The 23,610-nt window shown below is 41.6% G+C and overlaps 1 protein-coding gene across 1 annotated transcript in view; it reads right to left on the bottom strand.

The window, feature by feature from the left end:
- Positions 1-23,610, bottom strand: part of lrpprc (leucine-rich pentatricopeptide repeat containing) — a 202,942-nt gene that overhangs the window by 98,105 nt on the left and 81,227 nt on the right. The window contains exons 13-20 of the mRNA XM_072510996.1: positions 23,344-23,437; positions 22,520-22,589; positions 18,106-18,133; positions 17,489-17,546; positions 16,808-16,914; positions 16,523-16,600; positions 12,399-12,455; positions 10,846-10,959 (exon numbers count right to left, since the gene is read on the bottom strand). Of these exons, the coding sequence (XP_072367097.1) occupies positions 10,846-10,959; positions 12,399-12,455; positions 16,523-16,600; positions 16,808-16,914; positions 17,489-17,546; positions 18,106-18,133; positions 22,520-22,589; positions 23,344-23,437 (606 nt within the window). The remainder of the gene's footprint in view (positions 1-10,845; positions 10,960-12,398; positions 12,456-16,522; positions 16,601-16,807; positions 16,915-17,488; positions 17,547-18,105; positions 18,134-22,519; positions 22,590-23,343; positions 23,438-23,610) is intronic.

The following is a 23,610-nucleotide window of genomic DNA, read 5'->3' as shown; positions in this document are numbered from 1 at the left end:
TGAGACAATTGAAAAGCTGAGTCAGGTATCATCTCCTGAGACCTAAACTGGAAGTAGTTCCTGGTGATCAATAAGTTTATGCAAGTTTAAATAAAAATATGCGTTCATGAATGTGGGTGTCGATGGCTCGGCCAGTATTCACAGCCCACTCCTAATTGCCCTCATGAAGGTGGTGGTGAGCTGCCTTCTTGAACCACTGCAGTCCATGTGATGCAGCCATGATGTGGAGATGCTTGCGTTGGACTGGGGTGAGCACAGTAAGAAGTCTTACAACACCAGGTTAAAGTCCAACAGGTTTGTTTCAAATCACTTGCCTTCGGAGCACTGCTCCTTTCTCAGGTGAATGAAGAGGTAGGTTCCAGAAACATATATATATATAGACAAAGTCAAAGATGCAAGACAATGCTTTCAATGCGAGCATTTGCAGGTAATTAAGTCTTTACAGATTACAGATCCCTGGGATTACCCCTCTCTCTGGACCTGAAAAGACCTGGGATTACCCGTCTCTCTGGATCTGTAGAGACTTAATTACCTGCAAATGCTCGCATTCAAAGCATTGTCTTGTGTTATGGGCCAAGGTTTAGAGAACCCCAAAGTGTATCATGGAGTTCACCTGACCCACAACTTTTAATAGATTGTGTTATAGGGAGCACACGGCCCACTCTATAGGTGTGGTACAGCAGAAATGGAAACGTATTTTTTAAAGCAAAACAATGTTTATTCTATGAACTCAAGTTAACCTTTTTAAAAAATAGTGAACATCTTCACAACCATTAATTCAAATACAACCCCCAAAGAATACAACACTAAGTAATCCTTACTAACTTCCCAAACAACAGCCAGAAGACAAAAGAAACACCTTTTAACATAAGCACATCAGGTTTACATTCACTACTGAAAACATTTATAATTCTGAATTCACCAAATGATCAAGAGATAGTCTTTTCATGGCTGAGAGTACAGCAGTACACCTTTGTCTGGCTTCAGCTTCAACACTGAAAATGAAACCAAAAAAAAAGACACACCCAAGCTTTTCTCAAAGTGAAACTAAAAAGCAGAGCCAGAGCTCACACTCACTCTGACATCACTGCAGTGACATGAGCAGACAGACATTTCTTAAAGTGACATTCTCATGACACCTCCCCCCAGGAAAAACAAACAAACCATCAACTTCAAGATGGCTTCATTTTTCACCATCTCACTATCCTTTAAGAAATGCACACAGTAAATAAACTTTTCTGTTTCAAAAAACAACAGACGCAAACAGGTATAATAACATAGTCCATTTTTTTTTGTTCTTCTTCCTCCAACTGAACCTGCTTCCGTTCATCACATTCGTGACACTGCATCGGCTATCACGTTTTCTCATCCTGCCACATGTACTATTTTAAAATGAAATGGCTGTAACAATAAACTCCAGCGAAACAGCCTTACATTGTTACTCCGGAATCGCTCCTAAAACGGATTATGATCAGTAAATATAATGGTGTCAGACGGATTGCTGGTCACATAAATGTGAAAATGTTGCAACGCCAGCACCAAACTCAAAGTCTCCTTCTCAATCGTGGAATACTTTTTCTGGTGAGAATTCAATCTCTTTGAAAATAACCAATAGGCCGCTCTAGCCCTTCGTCGTCGTCTTGTAGAAGCACCGCACCTACACCCACATCACTCGCAGCAATCGCCACTTTAAATGGCTTCATCTAATTTGGGATGGCTAACACAGGAACAGTGGTTAACACAGCCTTCAGGCTGTCAAATGCCTATTGACACTCCGCTGTCCACTGGAATTTGTTACGCCTCTTGAGCAAGTCCGTCAGTGGAGCGACCACACTGCTAAAATTCGATACAAATTTCCGATAAAATCCACTCATACCAAGAAATTGCATTATTTCCCGTTGTGTCGAGGGTATCGGAAACTCCACACACAACCGTTGGGTACAGTCTGGTTTTGGTACCATCACTATGTGATTTCTATATTTATCACATATAAATCTCTCCACAATTTATATGTGTAGATAAATTGGGAAGTACTAAAATGGCTATACATGATGTAGATGTGGGAAATGCAATCAAACAACATCTATATGGACTTAACCCTTTAAAATTGGCACAGGTTAACCATGAGATTGAGAGTATGCTTAAAAATGGCATAATTGAAGTGGGTTGCAGCCAATGGAGCTCACCCATAGTGATGGTACCAAAACCAGACGGTACCCAACGGTTGTGTGTGGACTATAGAAAGGTTAATGCAGTTACAAGAACGGACTCTTATCCTATCCCACGTTTGGAGGATTGCATTGAGAAAGTGGGACAATCCGATTTTATTTCCAAACTGGATTTACTTAAAGGTTACTTGCAGGTACCTTTATCTGAAAGGGCGAAGGAGATTTCAGCTTTTGTGACTCCAGATGGTATATACCAATTCAAAGTTATATAATTGAACACTACTCCTCTCACCCCGAATTCCACATATTACCACCTTTTCTGGCAACATTCTTCCTAAACTACATAACTCCTCATCTCTTACCATTAAAGATTGACTAGCTCCCATATCTCTTAAAATTGTGACTTCTTTACCTGCTCTTCCTGATACACGAGTAAACTTTACCCACACAAGTAAATTCTTCAAAGATATCTGGCACCTTCTTATCAATCACCTCTTGATCAGGCTGTACAATCTTTTGCACCTCCTTCGCTTCACTTGGGCTTTCCTTCATCACTTCAACAAACTCCACTGTCTTATCCTGTTTTACCATATCAGCCTTCCCAGTGCTTTTCTTCAACCACCAACACTGTGACTTTACATGGCCTGGTTTATTACAGTGAAAACATTTGAAACTTTTCATTTCTTTTCCATCCTCCTGGATTTCTTTTTTAATCTGAGGTACACTCTCCTTATTATCTCCCATCAGATCACCTTTACCACTTGAGTATTTCTCATGTCCCCAGGCTCTATCCCTCACAGGCTGCAACTGATGTCGGAAACCAAGCTTTGATTTATGAACTAATTCATAATCATCTGCCATTTCTGCTGCTAATCTCGCAGTTTTCACCCTCTGCTCTTCCACATGAGTTCTCACTACATCAAGAATTGAATTTTTAAACTCCTCCAAAAGTATAATTTCTCTGAGAGCTTCATACGTTTGGTCTATTTTCAAAGTCCTTATCCACCTATCAAAATTACTCTGTTCGAGCCTTTCAAACTCCAGGTATGTTTGACCAAATTCTTTCCTTAAATTTCTAAACCTTTGTCTGTAGGCTTCAGGCACTAGTTCATATGCACCCAAGATGGATTTTTTCACCTCCTCATACATCCCAGATACCTCCTCCGGTAGTGATGCAAACACTTCACTAGCCCTACCTACCAGCTTTGTTTGAATCAGTAATACCCACATGTCCTGTGGCCATTTCATTTGTTTAGTCAGCTTCTCAAATGCAATGAAAAAGACTTCTACCTCCTTCTCTTCAAACCTTGGCAATGCTTGCACATATTCAAATAGATCCCCACCAAGCCTTCGACTATGACGCTCTTTCTCACTATCTTCATCACTATCATCCAACTGTACGTTTCCCTTTACGTCTGCCAATTTTAACTGACTGTCATGTTTCATTACCATTTTCTGAAGTTCAAACTCTCTCTCTATCTTTTTCCATGATCTGTATCTCCCTTTCTCTTTCTTTTTGTTCTGCTAGGGCTATTCTTTCTTTTCTCCTTTCTTCTCTCTCCTTTTCTTTCTCCTCTCACTCTTTCTCTTTCTTTTTCCTCTCCCTCTCTTTCGTATTCAAGCTGCTTTAATGCTGTCTCATGTTCCATTTGTTTAATTTGTAACTGAAGTTTTGCCATTTCCAATGAGTCAAACTGTACCTCAGGCAACTTTAAATGCTTAGCCACCGCCATAATTACCTCATCTTTTTGCATTTTGTCAGGTAATGTTAACTGCAATGTTTTGCCAAATCGAACAGTCTGCTTTTAGTCTCTGTCCATAAGGTACTGCGTGTGACCGTCTCCACCCCTAAAAACTTCAGAGCCTCTGAAAGAGCCATTGTCCACAACACACTCCCCACTTAAACTGGAATACCGCACCTGAGAAGCAACCACAATATGCTCACTCTTCACGGTCTTCAAGTTCACTAATCCAATCCAATAGATAGACTTTTATCCCCCTTGAGACCCCAATTTGTTATGGGCCAGGGTTTACAGAATCCCAAAGTGTATCATGGAGTTCACCTGACCCACAACTTTTAATAGATTGTGGTATGGGGAGCACACGGCCCACTCTACAGGTGTGGTACAGCAGAAATGGAAAGGTATTTTTAAAAACAAAACAATGTTTATTCTATGAACTCAAGTTAACCATTTTAAAACATAGTGAACATCTTAGCAACCATTAATTCAAATACAACCTCCAAAGAATACAACACTAAGTAATCATTAATAACTTCCCAAACAACATCCAGAAGACAAAAGAAACATCTTTTAACAGAAGTACATCAAGTTTACATTCACTACTGAAAACATTTATAATTCTGAATTCACCAAATGATCAAGAGATAGTCTTTTCATGGCAGAGAGAACAGCAGTACACCTGCTTTGTCTGGCTTCAGCTCCAACACTGAAATCGAAACCAAGAAAACACGGACACACCCAAGCTTTTCTCAAAGTGAAACTGAAAAGCAGAGCCAGAGCACAGCTCCACCCACACTCTGACATCACTGCAGTAACATGAGCAGACAGACATTTGTTAAAGTGACATTCGCATGACACTTGCAGCTTTGACTTTGTCTATATATATGTTTCTGGAACCTACCTCTTCATTCACCTGAGGAAGGAGCAGTGCTCTGAAAGCTAGTGATTTGAAACAAACCTGTTGGACTTTAACCTGGTGTAAGACTTCCATGTGATGTAGGTACAAGGATTTTGGCCAGGTGACAGTGAACAAATGACAATAATCTTTCCAAGTCAGATGGTGTGTGGCTTGGAGGGGAATTTCCAAGTGAAAGTGTTCTCATGCATCTGCTGCCGTGGTCCTTCGAGATGGTTGTGGGTTTGGAATGTGTTCTGCTGTCGAAGGAGCCGTGGTAAATTCCTGTATTGCATCTTTTAGACGGTACACTGCTGTCACTGTACGTCAGCGGTGGAGGGAGTGGGTGCCAATCAAGAATGCTGCTTTGTTCTGGATGGTGTCAAACTGCCTGAGTGTTGGGATCGGCACTCATCCAGGCAAGTGGTGAGCATTCCATCATATTCCTGACTTGTGCCTTGTAGATGGTGGACAGGCTTTGGAGAGTCAGGTGGCGAGTTACGCACTGCAGGATTCCTAGTCACCGTTCTTGCAGTCACAGTATTTATATGGCTAGTCCAGTTCAGTTTCTGGTCAATTGATAAAGTAAACTCGCCAAAGTCACAGATGACCATCGGCTGCTTTCCGCTTTGAGGGGCTCACCACACTTCAGTCGAGGGGCAAGGTTAAGAAGGCGGTGCCTTCATGAATAACCTCAGCCGGTACAGGAATTGAACCCATGCTGTTGGCCTCGCTCTGCATCACAGCTGTCCAGCCAACTGAGCTGAACTGGCTCCCGATGGATATCCCGAGGATGTTTGTAGTGGGGGACTCAGCGATGGGCTTGATTAATAAGGGGATCAAGGGTTATGGGGAGAAGGCAGGAGAATGGGGATGAGAAAAATATCAGCCATGATGGAATGGTGGAGCAGTCTCGATGGGCCGAGTGGCCTAATTCTGCTCGTATGTCTTATGGTCATGCCACTGAATCTCAAGGAGCGACGATTAGATTGTCTCTTGTTGGTGATGGTCTTTGTTTGGCACTTGTGTGGCATGAATGTTACTTATTGCTTGTCAGCTCAAGCCAAGATATTGTCCAGGTCTTGCCACATTGGGACCCAAGACCATAAGAATTGAGAACAGGAATAGGCCATTCAGTCCTTCGAACCTGCTCTGCCATTTAATAAGATCATGGCTGATCCATCACTCAAAGTCTTTCCTGCCTTCTCCCCCGACAGATTAAAAATTTATCAATCTCAGCCTTAGAAATGTTCAAGGACACGACCTCCATAGCTTCCTGGGGTAAACAATTCCAAAGATACACCACTCCTTCAGAGAAGAAATTCTTCCTCAAATTAGTCTTAAACAAGCACCCCCTTATTCTGCGATTAGGCTCCCAGTCCTCCACTTTCCAATGAGTCGAAACATCCTCCAAACATTTACCCTGTCTAACCCCCCTTCGAATCTTATATGTTTCAAATAGATCACCACTCATTCTTCTGAACTCCTGCTTAATCTTTCCTCATATGGCAGTCCCTCCATACCTGGGATCATCCTAGTAAACCTCCTCTGTATTACCTCTAATAAGATATCTTTCCTTATCTAAGGGACCAAACTGTACTCTATTCTAAATATGGGCTCACTAGTACCTTTTACAGTTGCAACAATACTCTTCACTTTTATACTCCAGCCCCCTTGAAATAAAAGCCAGAATTCCATTTGCCTTCCCTTCGGACAAAGCTCGGCACAACATCGAGGGCCGAAGGGCTTGTATTCTGTGCTGTACTGTTCTAAGTATCCGAGGATACATGGTACTGAACATTGTGCAATCATCAACTAATATAATAATAATCTTTAATGTCACAAGGAGGCATACATCAACACTGCAATGAAGTTACTGTGAAAAGCTCCTAGTCGCCACATTCCGGCGCCTGTTCGGGTCCCTGCTTCTGACCTTATGCTGGAAGGAACGAAGGAGGTTCCCACTTCTGACCTTATGCTGGAAGGACGGTCATTCGTGAAGCAGCTAAAGATGGTTGGGCCTACAACACTTCCTGGAGGAGCCTCTGCAGTGATGTCCGAGAAATGAGATGACTGACCTCCAACAACCAGAACCATCTTCCTTTGTGCCAGGTATGACTCTGACCAGCAGAGAGTTTTCCCCGTGATTCCCATTAGTATTGTTGTGGCTCCTTGATGTCACACTCGGTCAAATGATGCCTTGATGTCATGGGCAGTCACTCTCATCTTACCTCTGGAGTTCAGCAAAGGCTGTAATGAGGTCAGGAGCTGAATGACCACGGTGGAACCCAAACTGTCAGCGAGCAGGTTATGATGACGCAAATGCCACTTGATAGCACTGTATGTGGGTCAGTGCTGTATTCCAGCAATGTGGCCACTTTTTGCAATTCATTCATAGGATGGGAGCATCACGAACAAGCCCATCCCCAATGCCCTTGAGAAGGTGGTGGTGAGCTGCCTTCTTGAACCATTGCAACCCATCTGGTGTTGGTACATCCAAAGCGCTCTGAGGGAGGGAGGTCCAGGTTCCTGGCCCAGTGTCAGAAAAGGAAAAGTGATAGGGTTCCAAGTCAGGATGGTATGTGATTTGGGGAACTTGCATGTTGTGGTATTCCCGTGTCTCTGCTATCCTTGTTTTAAATAGAGGTCGGAGGTTCGGAAGGCACTTTGACAGGCTTGGTGAGTTGCTGCAATGTATCTTGTACATATACACTGCTGCCACTGTGTAGCTGTGGTGGAGGGAGTGAAAGCTTAAGGTGTAAAGCTGCATATTTCCCTGGTATGAACATTGTTCTTTGAGGGCATAATCAAAGATCAATGTTTCTGGGCGTCACCATCACCAACAGTCTGCACTGGTCCGCTCACGTTGATGCAACAGTCAAGAAAGCCCAATAACATCTCCAATTCCTACGGAAGCTAACGGAATTTGGCATGACTGCATCAACTCTCACAAACTTGACCAGATGTGCCATAGAGAGCATCCTATCCGGTTGCATTACAGCCTGGTATGGCAACTGCTCGGCCCAAGATCGCAGGAAACTGCAGTGTGTGGTGAACTCAGCCCAACGCATCACACAAGCTTGCCACCCTCACATTGATTCTGTATACACGTCTCGCTGCGTCAGGAAGGCAGACAACATTATCAGAGACCCCTCCCACCCAGGCTTTGCCTTCTTCCAGACCCTTCCATTAGGCAGAAGGTACAGCAGTATGAAGACTCGCACATCCAGACATAGGAACAGCTTCTTCCCCACAGCTACTAGACTCCTCAACGAGGACTGCCTCCCTCAGACTGATCTGTTCCCTGTAAGAACACTATTCACGACATCTTACGCTGCTCTTGCTCATGTATTTGCTTTGTTCGGCCCCTTGTTCCACACTGTAACCAATCACTATTTGCCGATGTGCCATTTGTCAATGCACTCTGTCGATTATTCTTTTTTTTGGTCTACTATGTACATACTGTGTACATTCCCTTGGCCGCAGAAAAATACTTTTCACTGTACTTCGGTACATGTGTCAATAAATCAAATCAAACAAGCATCAACTTGTTTTGAATTGGAACAACAATTTGAGTCATCATTTCTTATTTTGTGAAGAGAGCAAGACCTTCATTGGGCTGGTGTGTGAATGGGAATTTGAGATGGGAGGGCTTCATCTTTTTGAATAGGAAATCAGTGAATTTTTAAAACCAATTTAAAAGCAGCAAAAGGGTCAAACACTTTATTTGGGGATAAAGGAAGTATCAACCTGCTGAACAACTGAAAATACTGTCAATATCAATAGTGGACATTTATTCCAAGATAGTGTTAAGTTGGAAGAGGAAAATAACAAAACCACTGGTAAGTCATAAAGCAACTTCAGCAAAAGTTATCACATCACCAGACCATTTGAAGACTCATCTTTGCTTATTTAACCGCTCATCCAAATTTTCAAAAACTTGGAGGCTACAGGTGCAGATCGGATTTTACATAGTTATTTAAATTTTGTGTTGATCAGTCAGAGCCAGTATCTCATCCATGTACCATCAGAGCAAAGGTGTAATGCCCTCAGTACACAAATGCTTCCAAATCTGTGAAATAAGGATCGAAACACTGCTGTCAAAAGATCAGAGTACTATCTAACAGGAGACCAGGATATTGAAAGAGTTTGCTGTTTATAAAGAATGTTACTTTGTGTATTTTTTCAGATTTTTTTTTTTTTTTGACCACCCTGGGGGAAAAAAAATCATTACTGGAGCCAGTTCTGGATAGTGAAGCAAAGCAAACAGGTAACCCAAAATAATGGGAACATTTAGAAATTAGTGGAGGCCTCACCCACCCCCTGCCAATTGGTTTCCAAAATTATTTGGAAAGGGAAATTATGCCAGAGAACTGGAAGTTAGCAAAAGCAACTCTGTTCTTCAAAATGTAACACAAGTTAATCTTATTTTATGTATTCATACACCATAATACAAGATGAAATGATCAAGCTATAAGGGCAGTCAGCCTGGATTTCCAAAGTTCCACTTGACTCATCTTACAAATTGAACTAAGAGGGAATAGAAAGGTTTATGCGATATATAAGGATTTTGGAAAAAATAGCATCCGATGAGCTCCAAAGAGGACTGTGATCTGGAGTTTCATTAGCTCCTTCACCAATACAATCGTGAACTGACCCAAAGACTGCTTGTGACATGTGCTTCATGTGTGGCCCTCAGCAGAGCTATTGCTCCACTTATCTCCAGGCTTCCATTCAACATTCTGCCTCCAGCTACAGGCTATTGTCAGGGCAGCCCATTCAATGTTTTGCCTCTTGTTGCCCAGCGAGAGGAAATGAAGGATTATTGTGAACCGTCACCCACAGAGCATAGAAAATTATAGTTCAACACAATCGCGAGCTCAGCAGTTTATAAAAATCTATTTTCCAATGAGAAATTACCTGACCTCCACTTGGCAATGGCTCAGAGTTGCACATCTTAAATCTGCAGCTCAGCGTGTAGGAACCAGGGCGTAGTTCAAAACTCCATGGTCCAACATGTTGATGCTTTCTCACAAATAACCCCCAGAAAAAAATTAGTGAAAAGCCCTGCAGTAGTTTATAGTACAGTAGAATGATTAGTCAGGTCCCTGCTCACTCTATCCAATCCAGATCTATTGCCAGCACCATGTACTCTCATAGAATTTACAGTGCAAAAGGAGGCCATTCGGCCCATCAAGTCTGCACCGGCTTTTACAAAGAGCACCCTATCCCTGTAACCCAGTAACCCCCACTTAACATTTATTTGGATACTAAGGGCAATTTGGCATGGTCAATCCACCTAACCCGCACATCTTTGGACTGTGAGAGGAAACCGGAGCACCTGTAGGAAACCCACGCAGACACGGGGAAAACGTACAGACTCCGCACAGACAGTGACGCAGCCGGGAATCGAACCTGGGACCCTGGAGCTGTGAAGCAACTGTGCTAATCACTATGCTACCGTGCTTTCTCCTCAAAGCTCTCAGTCTTTCTCAGATTCAAATATTTACTCAATTTTCCCAAATGTCTTGCCTCAACCAATCCCTCAATGGCAAAAATGATCTTTGACATAACCACAATACTGCCTTCACTAACCATTCCATTATCCTAAGAAATGAACTTGGACCAGATGACACAGAAATAGTTGTTTGGTGGTGTTGATCGTGAGTATTGCTTAAAAGAGACACATGCTGTCAAATTTTTCACTAGGACAGGTTTGCAGGAATAATAATTGTAAAAAGAAAAATAATTTATACTGCATTAGGAGAGAATGCGAGTTGATTGGCGTGTAGACTCTGATTGGTAGGGGCATTGCCATGGAGAATGCACCAGGGAACAAACGCCATGCTTTTGTTTAAATACAAACCAGGCCAGTCAACTCTGAAAATCTACTCTATTGATACGTTTGTGATTACAGTGTGTAAATAGTTAGGTATTCATTGAACTGGCAACTATAACCTTTGCAAACGAAAATGAGGAGAGGGCAAAGAGCAGAGGCCATTCGCTGACTCATCTGGTTGTCAGAAATAGCCATCATTACCTCAGTCCCACAAAGCAACAGGATCAGTTGCTTCAACGATTCTCCAATGGGTTTGTTTTCCATTTTGAGCTCTGCCAATCTTGTTTCTAGGGCAGCAATTTTAGCCTCGGACCCCTAATAATCAAAATCAAACACGTTAGAGACCTCTTACAGCATCAAAAATAACCATTTGTGTAATGATAAATAATTTGAACTGTTAATTAAACCCAAATTTTTCTTTCCGTTGTGTAATTACACTCTCCACCCTTACTCCAGCAACATCTAGATTTAAAAACCACCTTGATATCACATCTGACCCGGAGATGAGCTTCTGGTCTCCGATTCATGCCCATCATCAAGACGGCCAATTTCCACCTCTGGAACATCACTCAACTTCGTCTGCCTCAGCTCATCTGTTGCATAAACATTACCTCATGCCTTAATCACCTCAAAACCTGACTATTCCGATACATTCCTGGCTTGTCTCCCCTATTCCACCCTCTATAAAACTCTGCTGCCGGGCATTAACCTGCACCAGGTCCTGTGCTTTGCGAGCTGACATGCCGGTACCGACTCAGAGTCACACAATGTCTTGATTTTAAAATTCTCATCCTTGTTTCAAAATCCCTCTATGGTCTTGTTCCTCCCGGCTCTGCATTGTCTTTCAGCCCTACAACCCCTTGAGAGATGTGTCCCCTTGAGATCTCCAATTTAAAGGGCCCTGCATTCAGCTGCCTGGGTCCCAAGCACTGAAATACGCTCCCTAGGTCTCTCTACCCCACCTTCCTCCTTTTACCTCTTTGATCCCAATATCTCCTTACATGGCTTAGTGTCAGACGGTATTTTGCTTTACAGTGCTCCCGAGAAGTACCTTGGGCGTACTATTGTGATAAGGATGTTATAATTAGTTGTTGCTGTAACATAAAACACATTCACCACCCTCACGTTTGTATTTTAATTTGATAGGCAAGAAATATAAAACTACTTATATATTCATATCTTCAAGGCAACAGTACTCATTGTCTAGCTAATAAATAAGTATTTTCTTTGGAACTATACTCAGAAGGTATCAAATCCCCACCACAAAGTGATGAGGCATTTTCTCTGGAAAATATCATCAAGATATCCAATATTGCATGTTTGAATACCACTTTGTTCAAATTTGTATCCCCCCAAAACGTCTGTGGCATCTCCCAGTTTTGAGCATAAATCAGAGACGCGTGACACCTGGACTATCTCAGGTGGCTTTTCGTAAGTGGCTACAAGCATCTTGGGCATCAATCTGACAAGAGCTTCAGGCATCACAGCAGGTAGAGGAAGGGGAGAATGAAAACAGATGCAAATACAGGGACAAATACTTAGCTGAATGTACCCAGACACATGCAAAGTAACATAACACCAGGTTTAGGACTATTTTATAATCTATTTAAGAATAACTGCACTTTACATTAATAAATTGGCCTTGTTACTATGCTGAGCTAAAAGTTTAATTAAACCAGACTTTAATTTTCAACAGGGTATGTTTTTTTTTTAAAAAAGAGAAGCCCCATTTTCAATCTGAACTTCTTACTCACTTTTGGGAGGTCAGCAGCAGTCAGCTTATCCTGTTCATTCACCAAAACAATGACATCCTGAAAAATAGCAACCTTTAGATTTAGAAAATTGGATCCTTTCATTCACTTTTCGATGCAGTGGTGGGGAGAAGGGAGTGGCATGTAGGGGAAGAGAATTGAACAGTTGCAAAAGTAATACATTTCAAAATGTGGCTTCAAATTTCAGGCAGGCATCATTATTTGTGGAATTTTAAATCCATCTCCTGCAACAGAAGGGCAAAGGAAGCAATCACTCAAGCAGCCGGTAAGGTCATTTCACTGAAGTTCCTCACTGCCTCATCGGTCCCTCCCGGCAAAAAGAAATTGACAAATCAAAATTGATGTAAGTTCTGTTTTTTGTTCCAGATAATATTTGGCGTTAATTTCATTCTCTCATTTGGCCTCTTCCAAGAGGGAATGTGGGGAGGCTGTGGCGTAGTGATATTTTCACTGGACTAGTAATCCAGAGACCTAGGGTAATGTCTGGGTTTGAATCTGGTCACAGCAGATGGTAGAATTTGAATACAATTAAAAATTGGATGACGATCATGAAATGATTATAGATAGTCATTAAAAAAACCATCTGGTTCACGAAATGTCCTTGAGGGAAGGAAACCTGCCACACTCACCTGGTCTGGTTGACACATGACTCCAGAGCAACAGCAATGTGTTACTCTTAAATGCCCAAGGAAGGCAGTCAGTTATATCAAACTTTAAATTTGTATCAAACTTTGGCATCAACCTCAGCACTGGAAATGACAAACCCAGTTCTTTCGATCTGCAAAGTCCCCCTTACTAGCATCTTGGGGCTTGTCCCAAAATTGGGAGAGCTGTCTCACAGACTAGGCAAAGAACTGTCTGACATAGGCATATTCATGTAAACATGCCTTATAGGCAACGGCTCACACACCACAACCACCATCCCCCTGTGTATGTCCTGTCCCACCGGTAGGACAAACCCAGCAGAAGTGGTGGCACAGTGATATACACTCAGGAGGGAGTTGTCCCAGGAGTCCTCAACATCGACTCTGGACTCAATGAAGTCTCATGGCATCAGGAAACCTGCAGATGATGACACACCTCCATCCTCCCCCAGCTGATGAATCAATGCACGTCAATGTTGAACATTACTTGGAGGAATCATTGAAGGTGGAAGGGGCACAGAATGCACTCTGGGTAGAGTATTTCAATGTCCATCACCAAGAGTGGCTTGGTACAACCATCACAGATTGAGGCCTAAAGGACATAGCCACTAGTCTGCATCGGCAGCAGCTGGTTATAAGAGGGGGAAAAAATGCTTGACCTCATCCTCATCAACCTACCAGCAGCAGATGCATCTGTCTACCACACAGTCCTTGTGGAGACAAAGTCCCCTCTTCACATTGAGGATACCCTCCATCGTGTTGTGTGGCACTACCATCATGCTAAATGGGATAGAATTTGATACGATCTAGCAATTCAGCGCTGAGCACCCACAAGGCGCTGTGGGCAATCAGCAGCTGCAGAATTGTATTCAACCACAATCTATAACCTCATGGCCTACCATAACACCCACTATACCAGCAATCCAGGGGATTATCCCTGGTTCTATGAAGAATGCAGGAGGGCATGCCAGGAGCAACACCAGGCATACCTAAACGTGAGATGTCAACCTGGCGAAGCTACAACACAGGTTTACTATAAGGAGCAAGCAATAGACAGACCTAAGCGATTCCATAATCAACGGAGCAGATCTAAGCTCTACATTCCTGCCACATACAGTTGTGAATGGTGGTGGACAATTAAACAACTCTCTGGAAAGAGAGGCTCCACAAATATTCTCATCCTGAATAATCAAGGAGCCCAGCACATCTGTGCAAAAGGCTGAAGCATTCACAATAATCTTTGACCAGAGGTGCACGTGGATGATCCATCTTGGCCCCCTCTGGAGGTCCCCAACATCATAGATGCCAGTCTTCAGCCAATTTGATTTACTCCATGTAATACCGAGAAAAGGCTCAAGGCACCGGATACCACAAGGCTATGAGCCCTGACGATATTCCGGCAATAGCATTGAAGAAACTAACAAAACTGGAGTCTATGGGAATCAAGGGAAAAACCCTCCACTTGTTGGAGTCATACCTGGCACAGAGGAAGATGGTTGTGGTGGTTGGCGGTTTCAGTTCTAGGATATCACAACAGGAATTCCTCGAGTTAGTGTCCTGGGCCCAACCATCTTCAGCTGCTTCAGAATGACTTCCTTCCATCATAAGGTGTGAAGTGGGGATGTTCACTGATGATTGCACAATGTTCAGCACCATTCGTGACTTCTCAGATACTGAAGCATTTCATGTCCAAATACATCAGGACCTGGACAATATCCAGCCATAGGCTGACAAGTGGCAAGTAACCTTCGTTCCGCACAAGTGCCAAGCAATGCTAATCTCCAACAAGAAAAAAATTTAACCATCACCCACGGATATTCGCATTCCCCACTATCAACATCCTGGACTTTACCATTGACCAGAAACTGAACTAGCCATATAAATACTTTGGTTACACAGGTCAGAAGCTAGGAATCCTGCAGCAAGTAACTCACCTCCTGACTCCCCAAAGTCTGTCCACCATCTAAAAGCCCAAGTCAGGAGTGTGATGTAATATTCTCCATTTGCCTGGATGAGTGCAACTCCAACAACACAAGAAGTTCAACACCATCTACTTCAAAACTGGTCGCTTGGCTGGCACTCTTTCCACAAACATTCACTCACTCCACCACCGACGAATGGCAGCCATGTGTATCGTCTACAAGATGCTGTAACTCACCAAGATTCCTTCAGCAGTAGCTTCCACGTGTAATATTGCTGCCATCTAGAAGAACGAGGGCAGCAAATACATGGGAACACTACCACCTGGAAGTTTCCCTCAAGTCACTAACCATCCTCACTTGGAAATCACCGTTCCTCCATGGTCACTGGGTCAAAATCCTGGAACTCCCATCCCTGGGGGTGTACCTACACCAGATGGATAGCAGTGGCTCAAGAAGGTAGCTCACTACCACCTACACAAGGGCAATTAGAGATGGGCATCAAATGCTGGCCTAGAATGCCCACACCCTGTAATAATTAGTTTTTTAAAAATCCACAGCAAGCAGCATGTGGGAGCAGTCTGGTTATTGAACCAGAGATAACCAAGTCAATACTGACCGGATATTGGTACATGGGATACAAGCAGTGCCACCTCAAAAACCTTCAAAATCAGCAACTATACTCAAAACATTACATTAGATTTGAGATGAAGTGCAGTGCGAGGGTGACAGTGGACAGCTATGTATTCTTCTGATCTGCATTGTACCTAATCAAGATAGTATACTTAACACAACGTAAGCTCATTATCAGAAAGGAGAAAGCGGTTTTCAAAGATTATTATACCCTTCATTGCTGGAAAATTGTTACTATGTCAGCCCCAATTACTGAGTTGGTCCGAGATATCTAACGTTTTATGAATGCATAGAGACATGGGCATTAGTTCAGGTGGGTTAATAACTTTCGGCTGTCAGGTTGGGTTGATTTGGATTTTAAGAGCCACTGTGCTAGGCCAGGTTTGTTTGGTATACAAAAGGACATTTTTACATTATTTATACCAGCTGAGTGCCTTTCAGGATGGACCAATGTCAAATATATGAACCTCATTCTTCACAATAGAAATATCAGAAGTAATGCAGAAACCTACTCTGCACGATAGGGTAGGCAAGGGCAAAGTGGGCTTTAAGGTGATGACGTGCAGGAACTGGCTATTCTGTCTCTCTTCTATTCCTAATTTCTTGCCTCCTCTCAAAGACAGTGCCTCCTCTTGGGTTCACAGGTGCCAGGACACCTATATTACCCAGTTCTAGGGTCTGCCCTTCAAAGGTAAACTTAGATAGGATATGCCACGAGCTATTCAGCCGCAAGGGGTATCACAATAAACCCAATTCTTTCTTTAATCACAGTGACCAGATTGAGTGACCAGTCCTGGTGTGCACTAACCTATTCAGCCAACATTTCCTAATCCACTACACAGTATCTGTAACATAACAGCACATTATTTGTAGAAATAACGAGGAAAAAGACAAATGTGACATAAACTACCTTAATTAACTCAGGGACGTGGTAAGCATCCAACAAGTTTCTAATTCCTCTGTAGATAGTTGCTGGGATTACTATATCCTGGAAGAAACAAAACAAGTTTAAATTAAATGCCACTGAAAGAAATGTCTGGAAATTCTGTAACTGGAATAACTCGAAACGTAATTTGCCTCCCCAACTCCAGCTATGTCATTAAATGAAATCTAGTGTACTTAAAAGCAGCATTTTTAAGAATAATAGATACATGTCATATATGACATGCATTATGTAGCTAGAATGAAATGGTACCATCTTGTTCAGCTGATGGAAGTATTGTCTCAAATGCTCCTCCTTGGCCTGCACCTCAGAGTCACTCATGCTGTCAATCAAGTTATAAAGAAAATAGCCAACAGCTTCTGTAAGAAAGGGAGGCAAAAACAAGATAATCATGCCACAAATCATTGGAGGTTGCTGCATTATCAAGATTAATCTCATACAAATCATTTTAAGAGCTCGAGTTTAAGTGTCTGAAATGGCAACAATCATCAATGAGGCATGCAGATCATGCTGCTTTGGCAGCATATATGGCAAACAACTCAATGCAAAGAATGCTAAATGGAAGGCAAACAGAAAAAAAAACTCAGGATGCACAGGAACATACTGCCAATATCATAACTGCATCATCAATATTTGGCACAAACACTTATTACGTCTCAGTAAACCCATCAATTTCTTATTTCTTCTCAGCAAACCCATCAATTTTTTATTTAAAATTAGCAAAAAGCTACCAATACAAAAGCAGCTGAAGTTTTTGATTAATAAGAAAACTCAATGGAGCAGAAAGATACTTGAAGCTTTTCTGACCACGCACTTTAAAAATTTCACTTAAAAAAAAAAAGCAATCAGTGTTACTCCTGTAATCCTTCGAGCCCCATTATTAGATGGAACGGATTTGTGGGCGAGTTACAATCAAGGAAATTGAAACACTACCAGTCGGTCCTGAAGAATTCTGGCAATAACGTTCATCTTTGTACAACAATTCCGTTATCTGAGAAGACAAAATAATAATATATTGTAGGTGATAGAGGAACGCAAGAACAAGCAGTGTTTGAAATTGTATTTTCTAAATAACAAAGCACTTTTCGATAAAGATATTAATCAACAGTATATTGTGGCATTTCATCTGGAAAGCACTGCACGGAACATTGTCTGCTCAATAGCTAACCTGCTTTAGGAAATAAAACGGAACAAAATGTGAACATCTTCCGAGGGTACTTTCTCACAAAAAAAAATATAAGGCCATCCTAATAGAGCTCGTGGGCACATTAAAGAAAACAACGCTTACAGTTAGTTTTAGTGCATGTCAATTTTAAACTAATTGCTGAAGAACATAAGAAAGGGTTAAAACAATCAATTCAAATTCTACATCACTTCATAGCAGGGAATCACTGATTTATTATAAGGTGTAAGAAAATTTATAAGAAGAAAATCAGGGGATTTGAATGCGTCTCAAAATTCTACCATATTTGAAAGGTTAAAATAAGAAATTTATGTCTAAGCTTGCACTGTTCTTGTGCAGCTAAGTGAATTTATTTGTCAGCACTTACCTTGGCGAGAAAATCAATATCTTGAGACCTGCAGGGGGCAGCAGAACATAAAGAATCATTTCAATTAAATTGATCCTTATAAACAACCAGAGTTTTACATGAAGTGCAGAACAACCCAAAAACTTCTTAAAAAATTAACAGAAAATAAGCAAGTTCTCGGAAACAAAATATCCAATTACAACTTCCACTATATTTTAGCAGATTGTCCAACTTAATTTTTATCAATTACTGAATCAGTCAAAATTAAAGTTGAGCCCTATTGGCAAAATAATCAAAAAAAAAGTCTTCCCTTCTAAACTTGGTGAATTTTGTACTCATTGAAATGGCATGTAGCTGCGATGATGGACACCATCAGAACTGGGGCAAGAGAATGAGAGCTATACAGTACAGGCGAGCAAGAGGACAAGTTCAGTATCAATTGGATGATGGGCAGAGTGAGTAAATACTACACAGCATGGACTAGGTCAGTACTGTGTGAACGAGGGACAAGGTGACAAAAGGCAGTGTGCACAAGGGTTGTACAGGGTGGACTTCCTCTGCATTCCCAGAATCTGTTTTATTTTGAACGGCTTTCCATATCATTTCCATTACCAGCAGCCTTACACTATGAATTATTTGTCATCTACTGGTAAATAGTACAGTTTAATACTGTAGACTTTTGCTAATGTGTGTCAAGCTTCTCAAATTCATGTCAGTTCGCACATTTGCAAATACCACAGTTCTTCCTTTCCATTTGAATTATATCATTGTTAAGTTTTTGATCACAATGCTGAGTCCCTGCAAAACCAAGGAATGCGCAAATTCATATCCCTAAAATGTACTTCATTAGGATGCACTTGAAAATAAAGCTTTAATTCCCAAGTGATTTCAAGGAACTAGAATCAAGTACCCCTGTACTGATAAATGATTGGAATTAATGTTTAATATTAACGGCATAGAAGAGTATAAAAAAGGAAGCAAATCCTGCAATCTGGATTCCACAACCCAGGGGGCATCCTGTCTCAAGTGTCCAAAGATCTCAGTCAGGAGAGCATCAGACTTTTAATCTGAGGGTCACGGTTCAGGTCCCTGCCTTGGCATTGCTTTTAGGGTGGCACAATGACACAGTGGTTAGCACTGCTGCCTCGCAACGCCAGGAACCCGGGTTCAATTCAAGCTGCGGATGACTGTCTGTGTGGAGTTTGCACTTTCTCCTAGTGTCTGAGTGCATTTTCTCCGGGTGCTCCAGTTACCTCCCACAGTCCAAAGATGTGTGGGTTTGGTGGATTAGCCATGCTAAATTGCCCCTTACTGTAGGTTAGATTATGGAGATGGGGGAGGGGGCTCTTTCAGAGGGTTGGTGCAGATGTGATGGGCCGAATGGTCTCCTTCTGCACAGAGCTGAGAATCAACCTGCTCAGTCACAAGACGACCCATGGCAGGACAACCCACAACAGACGTCATCCTCAAATCAAGGGACAGATGACGATGACAATTAACATTTTACAGAACCCTTATAATTGCAATGGATGCATTCTTTGTTCGCGTTAAAATGTGTTTCATTCTCATTTGCATCACAGAGGATTATAAATCACACATTCTGGGCCTCAGTTGTAAAAACAAATAGAATTACTCTGCATTCAGCAGTGTTAGAAAGGTTAAATGCAGATACTGAATGAGCTCACAAAATCATGACAAAACATCAGCAAAGGCAAAGTTGTGATGGTAAATTAAAGTGCATGTTATGCTGATGACTGCATTTAAGACAGCTCTGGAGCCATTTATGGATAACTTTAAAAAGGCAAGCTGCCTCACTTTGTAACAATTTCCGACAATCTCTATGACATAACATGGACATAAAATGTTCTACAACAAGCATGGTATGTTTTCACATTAAAGGAAACAACATTGGGCAAACCATCACTGTTACCATTTCATATTTTTCCTGACTATACAATTTGCGATTGCTCTCAGAGAGAAAGCGTCAACTGGCTCCACTCTATTCACCTGTCTTGGTTGGTCATAACCAAGGTTTAAGTTTCTTTTTCACGAGGATATATCCTCATGAACTATTTAATCTGAACAAGGAGCCAATCAAAGAAGGTTTGCTTGAGTCAGATAATCCCCCACACAAGCAGTATCCCCACACTCACAGGCACACGCCTCCCACCACACACACACACACAAACGCATGCAGACACCCCCCCCCTCAACACACGTGCAGACACCGTCCCACACACACACACGCGCGGACACTATCCCGTCCCCCACACAAGGGCAGACACCCTCCCCCACACACTCGCAGACCCGCCCCACACACATGCAGAACCCCCCTCCACCAAATGGTATCATAAATAAGGCGAGTTAGGGTATAACTAAAAAGATAATATAATATATGATTAAGTATTTTTGGATTGCTTTGAGTCGTTACATTTAAACGCTGCGGCTGATTTGGGTTAACTGGTTTTCTTGGATGCGGTCAGATGTTGCAACTGTTAAGACATCTCCAGTTAGCTGGCAAGTTTCTGGTCGAGTTGGCTTCTCGAACGGGGCGACACTCTTATCCCAAAAGAGAGAAGGCGAGAGAGCATCCTTCAGCCTGTATCTTCCACTGAAGGCTTTCTTGACACTGCCTGTGGTTAGACAGCCTTGCAAATACTTCATGCATTTCCAAGAGGTTTGGGGTGCGACGGTTTGTCGTAGTCATTACTTCTTAATCCAGTATTTTTACATTTTTGATCTCTCTTCCTCAGACAGTTACAAGTTTCAATGAGTGTCTGGATTATGGGAAATGTCCCTCCCTTCACACACTCCTCAGGGTGATGTTAGTTGCGCACTTGCACCTCGGAATGTGGTCGTGCAAAATAGAAAGCGTGCTCATGCCAGAAGTTGCACCATTTTTATAATCATTTCGAATATCTGAATGATTGACCAAACAAAATAAAAATACTGATGCTTTACAGTTTGCTGCATCACAGTTCAAATAGCAAAATTGTCAGTTGAAAACTGAAAAATCATGTTTTCAAAAATAAAGGGACAGAGCCTCGTGACACCATGAAGACACAAATATACGTTCAGTACACATATGTCGACGAGAACGTGTACAGTTGACTTGAATGCCCCCGTGCTAAAGAAAAATCAACCGGAATTCTCATTCCTGATCACTCTCCAGCAGATCTGACAACACTTGTCCGAGTTGTTTTTAAAAATACGAATCGGGCATCCAAAATTCTTAAAAGTAACAAAACTGGGATCAAGCATTTAAGTCATCTAACTTTTCAAAGGTCTCTACCCTCCACCCCTCTTGTCTTGGAAATTATCAACTCCTCCAACTTCACTTTCCCCTCCAAATCTCAAAACCATTCCTTTGTGTTTGAATGCTTCCAATCTGATCTGTGCCACTTACGCAGCACAAGAATTGTTCTAGTGGTCACAAATTACTTCCTCTGTGATTGCGATTATGATGTATTCACAGTCCTTGACCTCTCTCTAGTCTTTGATGTAGGCAATCACCCCATCCACCTCCAACATCTCGGTTGTCCAGCTCAGTGGTACTAATCACCAGAATGTAGCCAGAACAACTCAAATAATGCTTCTCTTACTGCCCCACACCATCACCCTGGGTCATCCCAAATGATCCCTGGCCCTTTCTTCATCGTTTGGTGATATCATCTGATATGTCAACTGACACACAGGTCAATATTGCAGCATTCTAAATCTTCTTCACTCGCATTTGTGGCAGAGACATTTTACTCAAGACTTACCAGATCACCAACAAATCAATATGCTATTGAGTTCATCAGAAGAAACATTCAACGCCATTGCTACATACACCTGGCATGGGTTATTCAGAGCCTATTCGACAGAGACTTGAGTTGATATGGCAAGAATACCACCAAGCACAAAAATCTTTGATCCAAAACTTAATAGTTAGGTAGCAGAGATATATATTAATGAATAAAGAAATTCAGGCTAAACAAATCTGAGGTGTCATTAACATGTTAACACATTACTCTAGAAAATAGAAAGCGCGTTCATGCCAGAGGTTGTACCGTTTTTATAATCATTTAGAATATCGGAATGATTGACCAAACAAAATTTTAAAAATGTTTTTTTTAAAAAAAAATACTTATGCTTCACTGGAGCATGGTATTATAATTGCTTGGTAAATTAAAAAACACTTTCAGTCGTCAGTCAATGTTGGTTTTGCTACAGATGGGGCCCTAATAAAAACAACCATGTTTCTGCTAAAATAACGTATGAACCAGTTAAGTAATCGGTGGAATATTTAATTCCAATGGAAGCATTTACATAGGCCTGCAACTTAACCTAATCAACCAAATCAATAACACCATATTGAAGGGCACTTCAACTGTACAGAATTTGTTCAAATGCTAGAGTTTTCTTCCTGAAATACCGTGTACTGCCAACTTACCTTTTAAATCCTAAAATGAGACTGCCTCTGAAAATACTTAAATCCGCTGCAGGATTTGTCGGCGACGATACTGAGGAGGGAAATGTACATCACAGATTCAGAAAATCGACAAATTGAACCAGCCAACACCAAATTCATTTAAGACCATGCTGCTGCTACTTTCTTTTCAATAAAGAAATGATGGTAGAAGAATATTCTATTCATCCATTTATCTTTTTACAGCATTAACTTCGTATTGCTGGTGATAAGGGCAGAAAATTGCATTGTAAGCCCGGCAGCAAATTAGAAAAGCAGCAGCTGTGTAGCAACCTCTCGACATGCTATTAGAAAAAGATCAGGAACCGGCATTGACACGGTTCCACTCATTTACGTAGATTATAATATCAAATACATCAGTTTCCTTGTCAAACTTCTCTAAACGCTACGTATTTTTATGGTGTCATTTTGATCAACCGATCAGTCTCTTTTTTGAAAGTTCAAGTATATTCACGAGCTAATACATCAGAGTCAAGTAAAATGTCAGTGCCAGTTCTGTATTTAAGATATATTATTTACTTGTATTGTACCGACATGTGATAACAAGTTGCAAAAACCTCGAGGGTGCATTTCCTCAAACCTCCTACTGCTCTACTCCTAACTCCTCCACAGTGCATAGGAAACCCCAGCTGAGCAGGAGTAGCTCCAAGGAAATTTTCACCTCGTGTTAAAAACCAATACTTTTTTAAAAAGCCAGATCAAACTCACGAGATATGACAACATTTATCTCACTATTTGTCTAATCCATCTGGTTAAGAGGTAATTTTGCTGGACATTGTTGTACTTACACATAGAATAAACGTTGCCCAGATGCCCATTTAAAGCTTCTGTCCGGAGTTCAGAGGCATAAAATCCAATCGTATTGACCAGACATCCATTTTCCTTTATAGACAAAGCAACCATCAGTTTTCCCTCCTTTTAACTGGCAATGTTAGACTTCCATTGACCCATTAACCAGACCTACCATATTATGCAAAAACACTCCATAAAAAGACTTGTAACTTTGCAGAGTTTATGCTATGACATATTTACCTATTCCAAACAAATCCTTTATC

This window comes from Scyliorhinus torazame, chromosome 1, assembly GCF_047496885.1.
Source record: "Scyliorhinus torazame isolate Kashiwa2021f chromosome 1, sScyTor2.1, whole genome shotgun sequence".
Lineage (NCBI taxonomy): Eukaryota > Metazoa > Chordata > Chondrichthyes > Carcharhiniformes > Scyliorhinidae > Scyliorhinus > Scyliorhinus torazame.
This window is presented reverse-complemented; position numbering and strand designations above follow the sequence as displayed.